The 18,617-nt window shown below is 53.1% G+C and overlaps 1 protein-coding gene across 2 annotated transcripts in view; it reads left to right on the top strand.

The window, feature by feature from the left end:
* ARHGAP45 (Rho GTPase activating protein 45) overlaps nt 1-17,434 on the top strand; it is a 43,924-nt gene extending 26,490 nt beyond the window's left edge. The window contains exons 12-23 of one of the 2 annotated variants that reach the window (XM_044998701.1): nt 666-803; nt 1,519-1,673; nt 2,158-2,309; nt 4,047-4,124; nt 4,562-4,663; nt 6,154-6,317; nt 7,847-8,035; nt 9,007-9,144; nt 11,193-11,434; nt 11,739-11,997; nt 12,843-12,936; nt 13,714-17,434. In XM_044998701.1, the coding sequence (XP_044854636.1) occupies nt 666-803; nt 1,519-1,673; nt 2,158-2,309; nt 4,047-4,124; nt 4,562-4,663; nt 6,154-6,317; nt 7,847-8,035; nt 9,007-9,144; nt 11,193-11,434; nt 11,739-11,997; nt 12,843-12,936; nt 13,714-14,162 (2,160 nt within the window). In that variant the 3' untranslated portion in view covers nt 14,163-17,434. Of the gene's footprint in view, nt 1-665; nt 804-1,518; nt 1,710-2,157; nt 2,310-4,046; nt 4,125-4,561; nt 4,664-6,153; nt 6,318-7,846; nt 8,036-9,006; nt 9,145-11,192; nt 11,435-11,738; nt 11,998-12,842; nt 12,937-13,713 lie in introns of both variants that reach the window. The other variant, XM_044998700.1, reaches the window with a different exon arrangement.
* The last annotated feature ends 1,183 nt before the right edge of the window (nt 17,435-18,617 follow it).

Here is an 18,617-nt window from a genome sequence, read left to right as displayed (position 1 = left end):
TACATACCTTCACGGGGAACAAATATTTGGTACGGGGCTCTTCAATCTAGCGGAGAAAGGAATAACATCATCCAATGGCTGGAAGTTGAAGCTTGACACATTCAGACTGCAAATAAGGGGTGATTTTTTTAACAATGAGGATAATTACACATTGGAACAACTTACTGAGGGTCATGGTGGATTCTCCATCACTGAGAATTTTTAAATCAAGACTGGATGTTTTTCTAAAACATCTGCTCTAGGGATTATCTTGGGGGGGGGGGGGGGAAGCTATGACTTGGCGTTACACAGGAAATCAGCCTAGACGATCACAATGGTCTGGCTTTGGAACCCATGAAGCCTAGCAGACAAGTGTCTGCACTGAAAGAACTTCCCCAGCTAGTCTTGTCGGCAGCTGTCCCAGCACAGTAGCCAAGGATGAGTGCAGGAGTGCACGGGGAACTTGCCCCAGCATTGTCCTGGCTGCTGTACCTGGTATGTGACTCGAGGACTTCATGCTCCAGGGTAGTAAATGCTCATCAGAACTGCCTGGGCTGAAGGGACCGTGGGGTAAATGCCACCCATGGGGCAAAGGAGGTTGTGTCCGTGCCTGGAGGGTTTGTCTTCCTTCCCTGCCCTCCCGCCGCTGAGCAGTTAGCACCTCACACTTTCTCGGGTGCTTTCAGGCAGAGGAGTCGATGGCCACGTACCGGACCTGCATCGCTGACGCCAACACACAGAAGCAGGAGCTGGAGGACACCAAGGTGAACGTCCTACGGCAGATCCATGAGGTGATCAAGCAGAGCGACCAGGTCATGAAATCGGTGAGTAGGGCTCGCTGGCTTGAGGCAGCCGCCTGCGGGAGACGGGTAGGACCGTACCCAGCCTCTTCTGCACACATTGCTGTGAGAAGCCCAGATCTTGCTGTGTTACGCCAAAAGCACCTACACTCCCACGTGGGCTGGCTGCTCCTATCTCTGATGAGGGTAGAGGAGAGGGGGAGGGGGAGTAGACCTGAGAGAAAGTTCTTTCCAATACCTCTGCCAGGACTTATAGCTCGATGTAACCCGGGGAGCTCTGTCTAACACGGCGTCCCAGGGTCCCGGCTGCATGTCTTAGGGCTGGTCTACACTAAGGGGAAAAATCGATATAAGATACGCAACTTCAGCTACGTGAATAACGTAGCTGAAGTCGAAGTATCTTATATCGATAACTTACCCGTCCTCACGGCGCGGGATCGATGTCCGGGGCTCTCCATGTCGACGACGCCACCGCCGTTCGTGGCGGTGGAGTTCCGGAATCGATAGAAGCGCGTTCGGGGATCGATATATCGCGTCTAGATGAGACGCAATATATCGATCCCTGAAAAATCGATCGCTACCCGCCGATACGGCGGGTAGTGTAGACGTAGCCTTACATGGAGCTCTGACTCTCTGGCACTAGCGTGCAGGGTCTCAAAGGGCTGCTTCCGAACACACCACGTGTACAGTCACACATACCCCCCGCACCCCTCTCAGAGTCTCTCTCTCTCTCTTTCAGGCCACAATCTCCTTCTACCAGATCATGCACATCCAGACGGCTCCCCAGCCCGTCCACTTCCAGACCCTGTGCGAGAGCAGCAAGCTGTACGACCCCGGGCAGCAGTACGCCTCCCACGTCAAGCAGCTGCAGCGGGGAGACGAACCCGAGACCCAGTACGACTTTGAACCCTACGTGTCGCAGAACGCCTGGTAGGGGGGGGGGCCCCTTTCAAAATAATCATCTCTGCTGCCTGTAACCCTTCCTCTTGGGGAGGGGCTCTGAGCTACTCTCAAAGCCAGTGCTCCTGCATCATGCCTTACAGTGCGTCCTGGGAAAATCTGGGAGTCGTCCCCGCCCCCCCGCAGCTAGCGTGCCTGCCCTGCCTCCTTCCGCATCTGCTGCTGGGACAGGCTAGAGTGGGAGGATTTGAGAGCTTCCCCGCTCCCCTCCCCACCAGCGTCACCTGCTGGTGTGTCCCACCCCCCCACCACAGGTGCGGTGCGGCCTGGCTGGCCAGGAAGGTGCTGACGGAGCCATTGGATACAGGGAGGTGCGGTCCCAGAGCGGGTGACTGCAGTGGCATGTGGGTCGTTGCTGGACATCCCCTTCCTTTCCACCCATTCGACTGATCCCTTTCACCTTCCTTCTGTCCATCAGGTCCCCCTTCACCCGGCCCCGGAAAGGCAGCTTTAATGCCAGTGACTTCAGTAGTACCGATGGGGCTGCGTCCTCCAAGGACGGAGGTGTCTCGGAAGGAGGGGCAGCGGCGAGGGAGCAGCCAAGTGGGACCATGACCGTGGAACGGAGAGGTGAGCTCCTGGAGAGCAGTGCCTGGGGGCGCAGGTCAGACACCGTGTCCTCTAATCAACAGCTCCCCCCCCCGACTTTATTCTCTAGCAATATGGTCTCAGGCAGAGCGAGTTCTTCCGTCTGCAGAGAACAATTCCTCTGCGGGAGCCCCTCCGTGTGGGGGGCAGAGGAATGGAATCAGGGATCCAAAGTGAACATCATTTACCAAGCAGAGCCATGGTCCATCCAGCCTGGTATCCCTCCAGCTACCCATCCCAAACAGATCCCTGGGCCATCGACTCTAGCGTCTCCATCTGCCCCTGCCAACCATCTAGTCCCTTAGCCTGCAGCCCAGGCCGGATGCATAAGAGAAAAGGCCCTGGGATCCACATGATTGTTTCAATACTATTAGGTGGCAGTTGTTCTTCCTTACCCAGCCACTCATAAGCTGGTGCCCTGAAGCACCGAGAGGTAATAAAGGGAGATATACCAATCTCCTAGAGCTGGAAGGGACCTTGAAAGGTCATCGAGTCCAGCCCCCTGCCTTCACTAGCAGGACCAATTTTTGCCCCAGATCCCTAAGTGGCCTCCTCAAGGATCGAACTCACCACCCTGGGTTTAGCAGGCCAAAGCTCAAACCACTGAGCTATCCCTCTTGTGCTTGTATCTACTCAGCTAAGTCCTTTGGGATACTAAATACAATGGCAGCGACAGCGTCTTATCAGGCCAGGGAGATCAAAGCCATTGAGGGTGTTTAACACAGAGACCTTTGCTGTCCTTCAGTTCCCTCCCCAGTACAATCTCCCCTCCCCTTCCTATTATAGGGCCCTGTAAACAGTGCGCCACTGCCCCACAGTGCTGCCTAGCAGTCAGGCGAGGGTTTCCGGCTCTCCCCTCCTGTCCTGGGGGGGAGCGGGGGCTGGGCCTTTGAATAATCAGGGTCGCTCCAGTAGGTGTCTGGGCGATGCTGTCTGCTAGAGACGGGTGGGAGCGCCCGGGCCCATCCTCTCCACCGATCTCCAGTCCAGGGCCCAACGGTGGGAGGCTACACGTGACCACGTCCGACCCCAGCCCCCGCTGACTGCACCAGGAGTCAGAGTCTCTGCCCTGCACCCCCAGTCACTGCTTTCTGTCGCAGGCTCTCCTCTGGTCGCTGTAATGAGGCCTCCAGCAAGGTGCCCCTGGGACAACACTTCGACTCCCAGAGCTGCCATCTGCCCCCCTCCATTGCCTGCCCCCTTCAGAGCTGCTCTTCTCCCCTTCTGAAGCCCTGCCTTGCGCTGGTGGCGTGGCTGCCTTAACCCCTTGCTCTCCGGCGGGGTTTGTTAACCCCCCCACAGGCCCAATCCTGCTAGGTCTGAGAGCTCTCAATTGCCATAATGCTGATGAAAGATGAAGGGGCTCAGCACCATACAGAACTGGGCCCACCAAGCCTTACAATCATTCTCTAATTTCCCACCAAGATGAGCCTCCTCTCAGAGTCCGTCCATGCTGCTGCTGCTTCTAACTCCCATTGCTTGGAAGTGGGTCCACTGCAGGTTCCCCTCTCCCTGCACTCAGGCACTGAGACTGCCCTCTTGCCCTCTGCAGCACTCACCCCTCGTCTTAACCCGCCTGCAAGCAAGAAACGTGGCACGGGCCGTTGGGTTTCCTGCAGCCTGAGGGCCCACCAGTGTCGAGGCTGTTCTAGATTAAACTGTGTTGCTCTCAGGGACCCAGCAAGCAGCAGCTAACGTGTCAAGTGGTTCTTTCTGCAGGTGGGAGGGGACACCAGGTCCATAAGTCTTGGCCAACGTCCATCACTGAAACAGAGGGCCGCCTGGATTCAACCTCAGGTAGAGTATCCTGGCCCGTGGGAAGCAGTACAATGCAGGGCTGGCTGCTTCTTTCTCCTGTGCTACTCCAGTCTACATCTCGTAATGGGGCCAGGCTGGGAGCAGAGCATGAGAGCTAACATGGGATTTGTGTCTTAATTTTTCTAGTTTAAAATAAGTCTATAGATTGCAGATTACTACTCTGGTCCCAGCTTCTGATGGCAGGTGGCTCAGTAGAATGACTGGAGAACTGGAATGTCACCACTACATCACTTCCTCCCAGCAGGAGGCGCTGTAGGGGACAGACTGGGAGTGCTAGCTCTGGGGAAAATTCACAGCTACTCTAAAGCCATCCTACCCTGGTAGGCACAGGACTTGGTTGTGGGCCACCCACACATTCATAAGAGAAACTGTTTCACCACTAATTGTGCTCTGTATTGTGGGTTGTGTTTCGGTAGGTACATTTAGCCAGAAGTTCCAGCGGATGTCTTCCAACGGCACCATGTCCTCTAACGAAGAGCTGGATGAGAAGGATGAGAACGCGGCCTCGTTTGAACAGAGTACGTGATGGGGGCGGGGTTCCACCATGCCTGCGGCTCAGTAGCCAGGCACCTTGACAACATTAAGAAGATAATGACTTCCCTTGGCAAAAAAGATTGACCGAGGACAAGATTAAGATGGTGTTTGCTTTGAGGTCACCAACATAAGGCAATGGGCCAAATTCATCCCTGGGGTATGAATTCAGCAAAGTTACCTGGGAATTAATTGGTTCAGATGTCGGTACTGCCATAGTCTGAATGCTATTGACCGAGGCAAAGATGAGGGACCAGGTTAGTAATTGGAGTCCATGGAGTGACATTAGTCTGACAGCAGATTGGGGCTGACACTGTTCCACGAGAAACTGTAAATACTGATATTGCCCAAAAGACGAGATTAAGAGCTGAATCGTACCATGTCCCCAATAAGTGGAAATCTCTCCACCACGGCCATGGATTTCTTAGCACTTTAACGTTCTGAAGGTGACTTCAAGAGTTCCATGGGAGGCGGGGGGGAATCAAATATTACTGACTACTGAGCCAGTCAGGTCACTGAGATTTGCATACGCAATCTGATTGGTTAATTTAATACTAGACCTGTCAATACTGTCGACCTTGGAAGGAAACAACAGAAACGCATTGATTTGTCACATGACTACTTTCAGCCAATCACTGAGCTAGGATTTCCTTGTCTGTAACAATCGAAGTCACTTGGACTCCTCGTACATTTGCTAAGAGTCTTCCAGTTGATAGGGAAACAAGGTGACTGGGAGCTGGTGACGAAGCGCTTGCTGCCATGGTGTTTTCAGAACCGTGATCTGGGCTGTGTCTGATCCAGGCTTGTTGCACGTTTTCCAGACTCTCTAACCCACTGTCCCCTCAGAGCTGGGGGCTTTGGATCTTTATTGCTGTTTATCTCACACAAAAATAGGAAAAGGAAGAAAGGTTCCCCAAAAATGTCAGCTCCAAGCAAGTTATCTGAGGATTGAATTCAGCTTGGCAGGGGAAGGGGCTGGTGGCAGAAAGTCTCCCATGGCCGCTGCATTGTGTGTTTTTGTATCACCTTCTGGAGACTCTGGCCAACCTCCCCTGGAGATGAGCTCACAGTCTGTGCTGCTGGGCATTAAATCCGTGGAGGATCAGCTAGAAACCAAACGGGTGGTGTTTTCTTCTCACCTCCTGATATAGGAGGAGAGCACAGAAGAGATGGGTGAGGACTGCCTAGACAGTGGACGGTGAAACCGCAATTCTCCATATGTCTCCAGGGCCATGAAATCCCCATGGATGATCATGGGCTTAGAAAGGAGGAGGGAACAGGTTTATTTCACCCATGTTACTCAGAGGAGCTGACTCTAAAGCTTAGGCCATAGGTTACCTGAGATGTGACTGGAATATGGACATGGCCAGTTGATTGACTGGTCTGTTGGAAGTGCTCCTGGGCTCTGGTATCACCCTATGCCAGCTCCTCTTGAGTCACATGGATTTTGGATGGATTTATTCTTGGTTTCCTCCAGGCATCAATGGGATAGCCCCTGAAATGACGGCTCCGACGGGCCCATTCCGAAACGTGGGTTTATCCAAGGCTGCCCAGACCCATCGGCTGAGAAAACTTCGCACCCCTTCGAAATGCCGGGAATGCAACAGCTACGTTTACTTCCAGGGAGCGGAGTGCGAGGAGGTAGGGAGCGACGGGAAGCAGGCCTGGGGGAAGGGAGGGGTCAATGAAGTATGAACCTGCAAGCGTTTTGGGTGACAGCCTCTAACTTCTCACATATCTTCATTCCACAAGAGTCTCAGCTGCTGGGCTGTGTTTTTGCAGCTTTGCACCTGCAATGTAAGTCCTGTTATGCTGAGAGACACTGGTGGATCCCAAACCTCTTTGAGATTGAATGTGAACACACCATTCGAGTAACATAACTGTCAGGAGGAGTTAACCAGCACTGTCCTCCTGCACCCCACTCAGACAAAAGGGAGTTGTGAACCCACCGAGGAGCTTGGACTGAGTGGGCAGAGAGGTTTAGCTGAGTGTTGTTTGTGTTTGGTGTGTGTGCGCATGTGTGGGAAGGCAGGACACACAAAACAAGGAGAGAGGTAGACGCAAAAAAGCACAAAAGCCATGCAGTAGCCCAGGGGTAGGCAACCTATCGCACGGATGCCAAAGGTGGCACACGAGCTGATTTTCAGTGGCACTCACACTGCCCGGGTCCTGGCCATCAGTCCGGGGAACTCTGCATTTTAATTTAATTTAAATGAAGCTTCTTAAACATTGTAAAAGCCTTATTTACTTTACATACAACAATAGTTTAGTATTATAGACTTACAGAAAGAGACCTTCTAAAAACGTTAAAATGTATGACTGGCACGTGAAACCTTAAATTAGAGTGAATAAATGAAGATTCGGCACACCACTTCTGAAAGGTTGCCGATCCCTGCAGTAGCCTGTGAGCACAAAGCGACTGTGCGAAAAGCTAGAGATTGAGCTTTTGGGTCTGGTGTTGGCAAAAGAGGCTTGGGGCTGTAAGCTGAGAATCTGTCCTTTTGCTCACGGTGCTGCCTGCGCTCAGAGAAGCAGGACTTTGTACACTCCTTGTAACCAAACAAGATGACATCACAGAAATACCAGACTCCATCAGTTTCTGCTTCCAACTGGAACATCCCCAGGGCCCTGACACCTTTGATGAGCCACTCAGGTCAAAAAGGGGCAACAATCCCTTAAATCTCTATGACCCCGATGTACTGATGTGCAAGAGGCCTTAACTGCAGGTGCAAGATGAACCTGCAAAAACAGAGGCCCAGGGACAGCCCGGCTGAAAATCTCTCTCTTAGCGTATTCCACAGGGCAGCTGCTTCCTTGGCCCGCTGCTGGGTGGGCTGGGGAAGTCCCTGCCTACCCCCTCTCTCCCTTTGCTTTTGGAAGAGATGGTTTCCCTTGTGTTTTGGGACATGTTTAGGCTACGGAATGGCTTTGGGTCCATCCCAATAGAAAGGCAGTTGCCAACCCATCCAGCTGTTGCACTGCGGCTGCTCCTCTCAACACAGCTGTTAAGCACCTCTGTTGGAATGCAGTGCATCTGCTCTGATGTCTCCCAGGCAGGGGTTTTTCTCTCAGTCTATTCAACATGGTGGTGGTCCTTGTGAGCGGAAGCTTTATTCACCATAGAGTTGTCTCTCTCTCTCCCCCGCCAACCATCTTCCTGTGTGTTCCAGTGCTATTTAGCCTGCCACAAAAAATGTCTGGAGACCCTGGCCATCCAGTGCGGCCACAAGAAACTCCAAGGGAAGCTGCAGCTCTTTGGCCGGGATTTCACACAGGCGTCCCAGAGCAGCTCGGATGGCATCCCCTTCATTATCAAGAAGTGCATCTGTGAGATTGAGAAGCGGGCTCTGAAAACCAAGGTGAGGCACTTTCTTTCTGCCCTGTGACCTGATCGTGCCGGGCTCCCTGCGGTGGCTCAGACGGCCCTTGTACCCTGGAAAAGTAATGGATGGTTTGCTCACGAGCTCCAGCTCCTTTCCCAGCACGGTTCTGTATCCCACAGTGAAAACATCAGACTGCTTCTAGAGAGGTCTAGAGAGCCGGGAGTCAGGAACTCCTGAGTTATAGTCAGTAGCAGAGCCAAGATTATCTGTCACCTTGGCTAAGACACCTCCTGGTTCACAGATGGGGAAACTGAAGCATCAAATAGCAGCACTTGGGTTTAACAGCTGTTATATAACTAACTACTACTAAAATAAGATCAGCCATACTAGGTCAGACCAATGGTCCACCCAGCCCAGTATCCTGTCTTCTGATGCCAATGCCAGGTGCTTTAGAGGGAATGAGTAAGACAGGCAATGATCGAACGCTCCATCCCGTCGTCCACTCCCAACTTCTGGCAGTCAGAGGCTCGGGTTACCCGGAACGTGGGGCGGCGTCCTTGCCATCCTGGCTAATAGCTATTGATGGACCTATCCTCCATGAACTTACCTAATTCTTTTTTGAACCCCGTTATGCTTTCGGCCTTCACAACATCCCCTGGCAAGGAGTTCCACAGGTCGCCTGTGCGTTGGGTGATGAAATACTTCCTTTTGTTCATTTTAAACCTGCTGCCTATTCATTTCATTGGGTGCCCCTTGGTTTGTGTATTATGCGAAGGGGTAAATAACACTAACACTTTCCTATTCACTCTCTCCAAACCATTCACAATATTGCAGACCTCTATCCTACCCCCCGAGTCGTCTCCTCTCCAAGATGAACAGTCCCAGTCTTTTGAATTGTCGTTTCTAACCACAGAACCAGGCATGGGGCGATAAACCCACTGTGCTGGGTGAGCTGGTGGTGAAACACCCCTCCCGATCTCCCTTTAACCCCATGTCCCCCTTTGCAGGGCATCTATCGAGTCAATGGCGTGAAGACGCGTGTGGAGAAGCTTTGCCAGGCATTTGAGAACGGGAAGGAGCTGGTGGAGCTGTCCCAAGCCTCCCCTCACGATATCAGCAACGTCCTGAAGCTCTACCTGCGACAGGTAAGAAGTTCCTGACCCGCCAGGATTCTCTCTGCACTGCGTGAGTTGGCGAGTCTCCACAGGAAGTTGTTTCAGGGATCATACCCAGCCCCGCTGGGTCACCTCTGGCAGGAGGAGTTTGGCCACAAACTAGAGTTAAACTCTATATGCTGGCTGGCCCATGCCAATGGCAGAGACCTAAGGTATTGAAATCACGGATCCAAATTCAAAGCAGGCCCATAGGAACCTAAAGCAGCATTGCCAACTTTGGGGATTTTATCCTGCTCTATGGTGATTTTCCTTAAAGTCCCAACTCCTGAAAGAAAGGAGTCCCCCCAAAACCTCAACTTTCCTCTAAAGCAAAAGCAAGTTTGGTGCCCTTCAGGAACCACCATGCTCTGAAACCATAAGGCAACTACAAAGACCCCCAAATCTATTAGTTGCTAAACAAACACAAAACTCCTGCTTTATTTTTTGGGGGGTGGGTGGGGGGGCGACTCACGATTTTTGATTGCTTGACAACGTTGCTGAAGACATTCCTTCTAGCGGCTCTTTGGCAGCCTGCATGCAATGAGATCATTTCCTGGGGGACAGGTGCCCACACTGCAAAACTGCCATGGCAGCTGCCAGTCCACCCATTCACCTCTTCAGGGGCACGCCACAGGGACAGATTTCGCCCACACCTAGAGGGTGTCCCTCCAAGTCAGAGATAAGGCATGTGGTTGGGGATGGATGGGCAGGGGGCACATTGTGGAGGATTCTTGCCGGCCACTGCTCATGCTGGGCCAAGGGTAATTTGCAAGCTTCATTCTGTGAACTCAGCATTAGAGAGAGAGAGAGAGAGTGACACACACACACACACACACACGGCCAGTTCTGGAGCAGGGGCTGTTGTTCGTGCCTTGGCATTCAAGGTGGTTGGTACCAAGGACTCCCCCAATTCTCCTTTGGCCAAGGCCCCAGCATGTGAAACCAGCCCTTTAAAACGGGCGACCCACATCCTCAAACAACAGACGCTGCAAGGCAGAAGGGGAAGCAGTTTGTCTCTTTCACTTTAGACTGTGGGTTTGGTAAACTCGCACCTGTTAACTCCTTCGGGGCAGGGTTTTCTGGACTGCCTGACACGAAGGCCAGATCCTCTCCTCGCCTCCAAGTGGCCAGGGCCTCTTTGAGAGCAATGGAACTATGGCGAATTACAGCAGCTGAGGACGTGACCTGGCGCCTGTACGGCAGGCAGGGCAGCCAAGCAGGGGAAAGAGAGACGCTGACCAACGTTAGACTGTTTTCAAGTCCCTAGTTAGAGCAGCCTGAAAACCAAGCCAAAGCGACAGGAAGTCTTCATGATTCATGAGACAGGAAGTCTCCCTGTCATCATTCAAACAAGCCAGAGGGAGCGGCTCAGTGGTTGTTGCTGAAGGTTTGAAGCATCAAGATTCCCTGGAAACAGACTTTTGAATGCCAACAGCACTGACGCTGCCCTCTGTGCTGTTTGCAAACCAAGTTCCTGTTTGCTCCCCGGGGCCATTAGCGAGTCCCCTCAAAATGTCCTTGGCCAAAGTCTCCCCTCAGCATTGCGCAGTGGGTTGCCTGCTCAACCCCAGAGGTGGCTGCATGGCTGTGGTGCTCGAGGCCTGTAGTGCATTGGGAGGGAAGGTGCTAGGTAAATCCAAAGTTCTGTGATAAACGAGTATATAATTTACAGGAAAAAATGGCAAGATGGGGCTGAATTTACATGGCACAGGGGTAAAGCCGGGTCTCTGATCACCGACTGCCTAGCAAACAGGGGAGGCTGATTGAGAGAGAGGCCCTTTCCTCCCTCACTGCATTGTGGGTAGCTCAGGAGCGTTTGGGAGGTTTCCTTGCCATAGAAGTTTGCTGTAGAAAGGAAGAGAGTTTTCTCGGCTCAGTGAACTAGGACTGGGAGCAGATTCAGGAAGGAGAGGCCCCCCCCCTAGAGGCTAGGGCCATCTCCTGTTATCTGAAGTTGCTTTACAGCCTTGGCCGGGGTGAGCTTTGAGTCTGTGCATTTGCCTTCACGGAGCCACCTCTCCGTCTGTTCTTTCCTGAAGCTGCCAGAACCCATCATGCCCTTCCGGCTGTACAATGAACTCATGGGCCTGGCCAAGGAAAGCCTGCAAGGTGGGGGCGAGACCAAGACCAAGGCTGGGAAGGGAGGTCCCGAGCTGGTGGACAAGGGAGCTGAGACGGACAAGATGGTGGTGACGTTGGTGACAAAGCTGAAGGAGCTGCTGAAGGAGCTTCCACGGGAGAACCTGGCCACTCTGCAGTACATCGTGCAGCACCTGAGAAGGTGAGGAGGGGTGAGGAGAGCTGCAAGGGGGGGGGGGGGTCATTAGTGATGCTGCAACACCTGCCACCACCTCCCTCCCTCCTTGACATGGGAGGGCGGGGGTTAATGTCAGCCTCACCCAAAAATGGAAGCTAGGTCTGAGGGCAGCAGAGTCCTCTCCAGCACTACCGAGGAGGATGGAGGGTGTGTCTCTCCTCCCATACAGACACTGTCACTCCCCCAGAGAAGTGTGATTCCTGCACCACAGGCAGAGCATCCCTTGTGCTGCACCAGTTCCATCTGTCCCTCTATCCTCCCCCTTCAGGATTGTGGAAGTAGAACAGGACAACAAAATGACCTCGAGCAACTTGGGCATTGTCTTCGGGCCAACGCTGATGCGCCCCCGGCCCACCGAGGCCACCATCTCCCTCTCCTCGCTGGTCGATTACCCCCACCAGGCTCGCATCATTGAGGCCCTCATCATCTTCTACTCAACCATCTTCGAGAACAAGGCGGCCCAGCTGCTGGCTGGCTCTGACAAAGACGCTGAGGATGCCAAAGAGAGGACCAGGCGCTCTAGCCAGGTGGGAGGTCCTCAGAGTAGAGTTCCAAGTCCTAGAACTGGGGTGGGGGAGCATTTATCTAAGGAGACCTTCTATTTCTGCTTGTACCATTGGGCCTTTTGGGGCCAGCAAGAGGAATGAGGGAAAGCAAGAGAGGAGGGTGCGACATGAACAGGCTTTAAAAGGAAGGGAGAAGCAGCCAGCGCCCCACAGAGGGAGCGGAACCGTCTCTCTGACCTAGGGCAGGCCACCATCAGAAGGGAATGGAGGGAGCTGAGTGGACCAGGCCCTGCGTGCTGCGGGGAAGGAAGGAAGCCTCCTACCTACCTGGCATCAAACAACTTTTCAAAGCATCATTCGTGCCAAGCCAGAGAGCAGAATTTTAGCCAGGATTCAGCCAGCTGCCTTCTTTGGAGGCAGGTTCTCAGGCAGCCCTTGGGTCAGGACACGCTGCCCCGCGTTGTGTTTAAACACACACGAACCAGACGCTGGGTAGTTGTTATTACTGGTATTACGTTAGTCTCTGGAGGAGGCCTCAGCAAGGATCAAGGCCCCACGGCTGTACAAACACAGTGAGACAACAGCGTCCAGTCTAAGTAGACAAGACAGGAAAGGAGGGGGAGGAAGGATGGATTGTCACCTCCATTTTAAAATACTGGCTGCCGAGACAGACTGACCCAATGATGCTTTTGTTCCTCTGAATGGGGTTTCATGACCCATTCCCCTTAATCCCAAGAGCGAGGTAAGGGAGTGTTGTGATCTGGCTTCAAAGGACCTTAATTTAGGTTGAGAGCAGCTGAGTGTTGCAACGGCCCCTTCCCCCACCCCCTTTGTTCACCTTGCTCCTCTTCCACCTTCCCTCCCAGGACAACGAGCCCCCAGTTCCACACAGCAACATCCCGTACTTCGAGGTGCCCTCGGAGAAGGGGGATTCCGATAACAACGCCGACCCGTACGGAGGTGAGTGACAGCCACAGGCAGGCCCTGCCCTCCCCCTAATGGCCTTAAGACGTTCCAAGGATGCTGAATGATGCGAAGGCAGCTCCAGAGAGTTGTTCACCTCCGAGCTACCAGCTCTAAACTGGCCCAAGGTTGAGAATGACCAGACGTTACCACCAGTAAATTTCATGATCCTAGTGGGCACGTGTCCAAGTTGCCATTGAGATTGGCTGAGCCCCATGGGTCACTCTCAGCAGGGAGGCCAAGGACTCAATGGACAAAGGGTGACAGGTGCCCACTGGCTCTCAGGGAACACCAGCAGGGCTCGTGCTGCATCTGGCCAGTGGAAAGAGCCCATAAGGCCCCAGTCTTGTTGATCAGCATCTCTCAAGGGCAGGGCTTGCGCTGTGAAGGTGCCTGGTGTAGACGTACAAGTCACTGGTCTCAGCTCAGCCCTCCCACCCATTCTTACTGCAGAGCAATCTCTGCTCTGCTGTCATTTCCATCACAGCTGAACGGATGGAAACCTTGCCCCTGTAGAGAAAATTGCCACTGGGACCCACTGCGACCAACAGGGGGTTGATTCGGGGGAGGTCTCTCTCTAAAAACTGTCCAGTCTGGCAGTGCCCATTTTGCAGGGAAAATGTGGGGGAGCAGTAGAGACCCAGAGATACTGGTAGCAATACAGGGGTTAACAAAAACCTTCCCCATCCTGGCAAGAGGCTCTGCTATACCAGGGTCCTGCTAGTCCCAAGGGGTAGGGCCGGAGGGTTATAGAAAGTCATACGTGTCCCGCAGAATCTGGCGACCGCTCGATAGATTCCGACTCGGAGCTGGAAGAGGGGGCGGAGCTGCCGGCTACAGACGAGGGAGCCCCGAGGCAGCGGCTGGCAAAGCAGGGAAGCGAGACCAGCACGGACGAGGCTCCATTCTGCGACGACGCGAGCGAGGGGCAGCTGAGCAGGACCTGCAGCGTGGGCCAGTCGGATGCAGAGTGCGCCTCTTCGCTCCAGCACAGCCCAACAGGGGAGGAAGAGCAGAGCGACCCGGAAGAGGAGTCCGCCTCGGAGAGGGACGGCAAGGCAGGCCAGCAAGAGAGGCCTCTGTCTGACTGTAACACAAACCAGTCCAATAACACGCTGCTGGCCGAGCGCTGTCGGGGGCACCGGCTGCTGCCCACCGTGCGGCTACGAGACGGCACGATAGCAGTGAGGTCGGCCAGCGAACGGCAGCCCAGGTTTGTCTAGGCCACCGCGCAGAGACTACGCAATGGACACCGGGGCGGGGTGGCTGACCAAACAGGCTACCCGCCCGCAGCTAGGCAAAGGGCGATGCTGTGCATATTCAGGGAAGGGAAGGGTCTAGCACAGCCAAACCTCAGGGAGCTCACAAGGGTTTCATATGCTGGCTGCAGACAGTAGAGTCGCTTTTATCTAGTGACTGGAGCTCCCATACAAACCCGCTCTGCATGGACATTCGTCAGTCCGACGACGAGTTGTCCTTGCAGTAGCAGCGCCTCAGCTAGACAGGAACTAGAACCATAAAGCATATTCCTTTGAAAGGAGGAGTCCAACGAGGGTGGATTTGACCTTGTCCTGCTAGATTGGGAAGGGATCCAGACCCTTGCCGTACCTATGCTATGCTGCCGCAGCGGGTTTAAGCTCAACTTTATTTAAATAGCTTTTCAAGAAGAGAGATGCAGCTATTGAAGTGTCTAATCCGCTGCGGCGATTACTGAAAACTCCAGCTCCCCAGGCTAGGAAGGGAAGCCAGAAGCGCTTTGCGTTTAACTAACTTGTTTTAAGAAAGCAGCACCATCTTTCCACTCAAGTCTAAGCATGCCAGGTGGCAGAATAAATCTCTTATATTTGTATGGAGTGGAAGATCCCGGTACAAAGCGTTCTATGGAGATGCACAGCCTCTGTGGTGGCAGATGGCAGACAGGATGCTACACAGCAGTGGGAGTGGCATGGACAGCTTTCGGGCAATTGCCTACCACAACCTCGCCAAGCACCGACAGCCGCTCAGTAGGGGGGGAATAAAGCTTTGGCAGGAAGGTGGAAGTCACTCTTGTCCTCTTGTATAAGTTGGGGGGTGGGGAACTTCATGTGTTGGGGCTGTGGATTCCTGCGTGATGCTCACAAAGGGCACAAACGATTATGGCCGACTGTACCAGGCGTGCCAACTGCAGCTACAAGTGCCCTGCAAGAACCCAGGCACTCCTGTGGAACATGGGACTTCACTAGCGACCTGCCTTTCCACACCCAGCTTATTTACGGTCTCTCTTCCGCTTGGCAAGATCGTAGAGGACGCTGCGTGAGAGCGGCTGGCTGTTCTCGACTCACGGCTGTGAATTAGCGTGGAGGGTACCACGGGGCAGCCATGTTTTCCCAGCTCTAATTCCTTTGGATCCTGGGCTCTCTCTAGTCCTTCCTGCAGTTTCTTGTACAAGCGGCCAGTACCCTAACCGGAGCGGTTTTTAAAGGCGCGTGAACTGTAATTTCAACGAAGAAGGGGTTCATAGTGCTCACAGGAATGGAAATCCATGACGCAGACACAGCCACTCCAGTGGTGCCTCTTGTTGAGAGCCTGACGACTTGCCCTCTCTGCCTCAGTGCACAGGACAAGCTGCCTTCACTGGGACAGGAGTTGCCTGAATTGAGCTACTGGAGATTCCAGTGTAGGGGCCTTTTTAGATGCCCTGTCAACATGTGCCCAAGGACACAGCTGGCAAAGGAGTTTAAGGGATTAACCAGAACCAGGTATGTGGCTTTAAAGAAACGCAGGGACTCCCATCACTGCAGTAGCAGAAGAGACTGAACTTGCAAATAGATTTTAAAGCAAAATAGCTGAAAATCACTTCCCCTTATTTCCCACCCCAGCCTGTCCTCAGGCTTCCATGTTCCTCTTGCAACGGTTGAGAGTGTTGCTAAACCCTGTAAGCGAGCAGGGAGCAAGCTGAACAAACAGCACCAGATCCCCAGCCAAGTTTAATTCACCTGTGCTGGTGGTATCACATGAAGCAGTCGGGTCGCTGTACTTCAACCCGCCGCATGCATGTTACTCCCAACTCTGAGCACCTGCTGGCTGGTGTAGTCAATCACTGCTTTCGCCAGCCCACAAACTGTCATTTTAAGGGTACAGTCTAGTGAGCTGAGCTCAGGAACTCTTATCTGAACACCGTACCTCTCCACCCTTGAGTAAGTCACGTACCCCTCCGTAGAGCAGGGGTACAAGTCAGCTACCTCCCAGGCCTGTTGTGAGGGTTATTAGATTCAGCTGAAAACCAAGCCTGCCTGCAGGATTCAGCTTTCAGTCAAAGCAGAATGCCTGCCCTCACCCCCTGGTGTGCACATAAAGCTCCCACTGTCACTTGTGCACAGGGGGTCATGCACACTAATCACATGGACAAATTCTAACTGCTATACTTCCTGCTTCCCCGGCCTCACGCTCCTACCCACCGCTGTTCAACAAGGGCGGGCTGCATTTCCTAACCCAAGAGAGCCATTGAGACTAGGCTACAGGCCGAGGCTATTAAAAAAAAAAGCCACAGCAGGAGCCAAAGCTGCTTTCTATGACTTCCACACAGACACTCTTCCTCAGCAACTTACGGCATCGTCTGTCCCCGTTAGAGAACAGGCTTCACCACTAGAGGTCACTACGCACAGTTCACAGATTAAGCAGACAACCTGCAGCAGGTAGAGAGACCTTTGGCACTCTGAACCGATTGGGGGCGCTAGTAGTCTCAGGCCCAGATCCTCACAGGGGTTTAGGCTCCTGACTTCCACTGATTTCAGTGCGAGGAGCCTAATATACCTGGGGGGCTCTGTCCCTTCCCAGGAGAGGCCACCAAATCAAGCCACCCTTGGGCACAGCTACTGAATGGATGGCTACCTCACAGGCTTGGGATGGTGATTACACACTGCTGCATTATGAAGGATGGAATAAAGATTCTGTTGTTCAGCCAAATGTTAGAGACTCCAAAGCTAAGAGGATCAATAATCGATGAAGCAAGTGGAAAGAACTCAGGAATCTGTGATGCCTGGAACGCTCCAAGACCCAGTTAAAGGAATCCCAGAACTGTTTCTTCTTGGTGAAGAAATACAGCTGCTTGTAGACCACAAGCTGGTTTGTTTGCAACTGAGCTGGAAGATTGCAAGACTCCTCACTGAATCGTCGTTCAATACAACGGTTACATTTCCCTGCAGCTTGTTTCCATCAGAGGAGAAGGAATCAGAACTGCTTCACTACATTCCTGTCCTACTGCTAACCCTGGGCAATATGGGGAGCATGTGTGCACGGACGGCTGGGTGGGTGCACAAGAGGGAATGGAGTTTCTGTGTTATGAGTGCTGTGTTTGTGCTTAGCATGGTGCCAGGCATCCTGTGTTTGTATATTGTTCAGCTGCGAGAGATGGAGTATGTTTATTTGAATGTGAGTCACAGCCTTGCTGCACACAGACATCTTACTTCGTTTGTGCTCTATGTAAATTCACATGCTTCAAAGAAATAAAAATGTGTTCAGATGATCATTTCCATGCCTGAGAGCAATGTGCTCAAACCTCCATTTATCAGCTCTGCTGTGCTAAGGAGAGACGACTGAGCTGCCATCTTCATGACCAGCCTCAGCTGCACAGTGGCATCTCAGTTCCTGAGCAGCAAATTTGTAATCAGACACTATGATAAATATTTACACACAGGAGCAATACGAGGCAGTGCAATCTAGTGCCTAACATAATCCTGGGAGTCAAGACTCCTGAGTTTTATGCTGCCACCAACCTGCTGTGTGACCATGGGCAAGTCACTTCTGTGCCTCAGTTTCCCCAGCTGTAAGAGGCATGCTGCACTGGGGGTAGGAAGAGGCTTATTGACTGGGAGAGAAATACTTTGAATTGGAAAGGTTTTAGAGAAGGGTTAAAACAGGGGATCTGAAATAGAGCAGATGTTCTCAAACTGTGGTCCGCGGACCACTCATGCAGGTGGTCTGCAGATAGTTCCCTCTAAGGTGTGCGCCTGGGCAGCCGCACCCAATAGAATGAAGGGCCACCCACCTCATTAGCACAGCTCCACTAACGAGATGCCTGAACCCTGGAGAAAACACACATGTACGGTGAGGTGAGGCCTTGGGGGGGGGGATAGGGGGTACGTGGGAGGGGGCAGTGGGGTGAGAAGAGGGGGTGGGAGGAATTTGGGATGTGCAGGGCTGTGGCGGCCAGAGAAAGAGGTGACTTTCCCCAGCTCCAAGGCTCTGGCTGCCAGGGAGAGAGCCCTCCTTCCCAGCCCCAGCTTGGGGACTGCTGCGGGGGGGGAGAGAGGGCACATCCATCGCATTAGAAAGGTAAAACTACTGCTATAGAACAACAAAAGTTTTTTTATATAGTGCTTTTATCCAAAGCACTTTACAATAGCTAGCTAACGGTATAGACAACCCCTGGAAAGATCATTAAGTGGTCCTCCGAGACCCTCAGCAATTTTCAACTGGTCCGTGGGGGGGGGGGGAGGAAGGAGTTTGAGAACCACTGCGCTAGAGGATCAAGACAGCATCGGAACACTCCCACGTATCCCAGAACTCAACCCACACGGCCATCTGGGAAAGCAGGACTTTCCATGTCAGTAGGAGAGGCTGGGACAGAGGGAAGCAGCAGTCTGTCTCTAGGGGCTTTTTGGAGACTCCGTGTTGAGATGGGCTCCTGTTAACACAGC

Source organism: Mauremys mutica, chromosome 24 (assembly GCF_020497125.1).
Source record: "Mauremys mutica isolate MM-2020 ecotype Southern chromosome 24, ASM2049712v1, whole genome shotgun sequence".
Lineage (NCBI taxonomy): Eukaryota > Metazoa > Chordata > Testudines > Geoemydidae > Mauremys > Mauremys mutica.
Note: the sequence above shows the minus strand (reverse complement) of the source record. Positions and strands in the feature narration are given on the sequence as shown.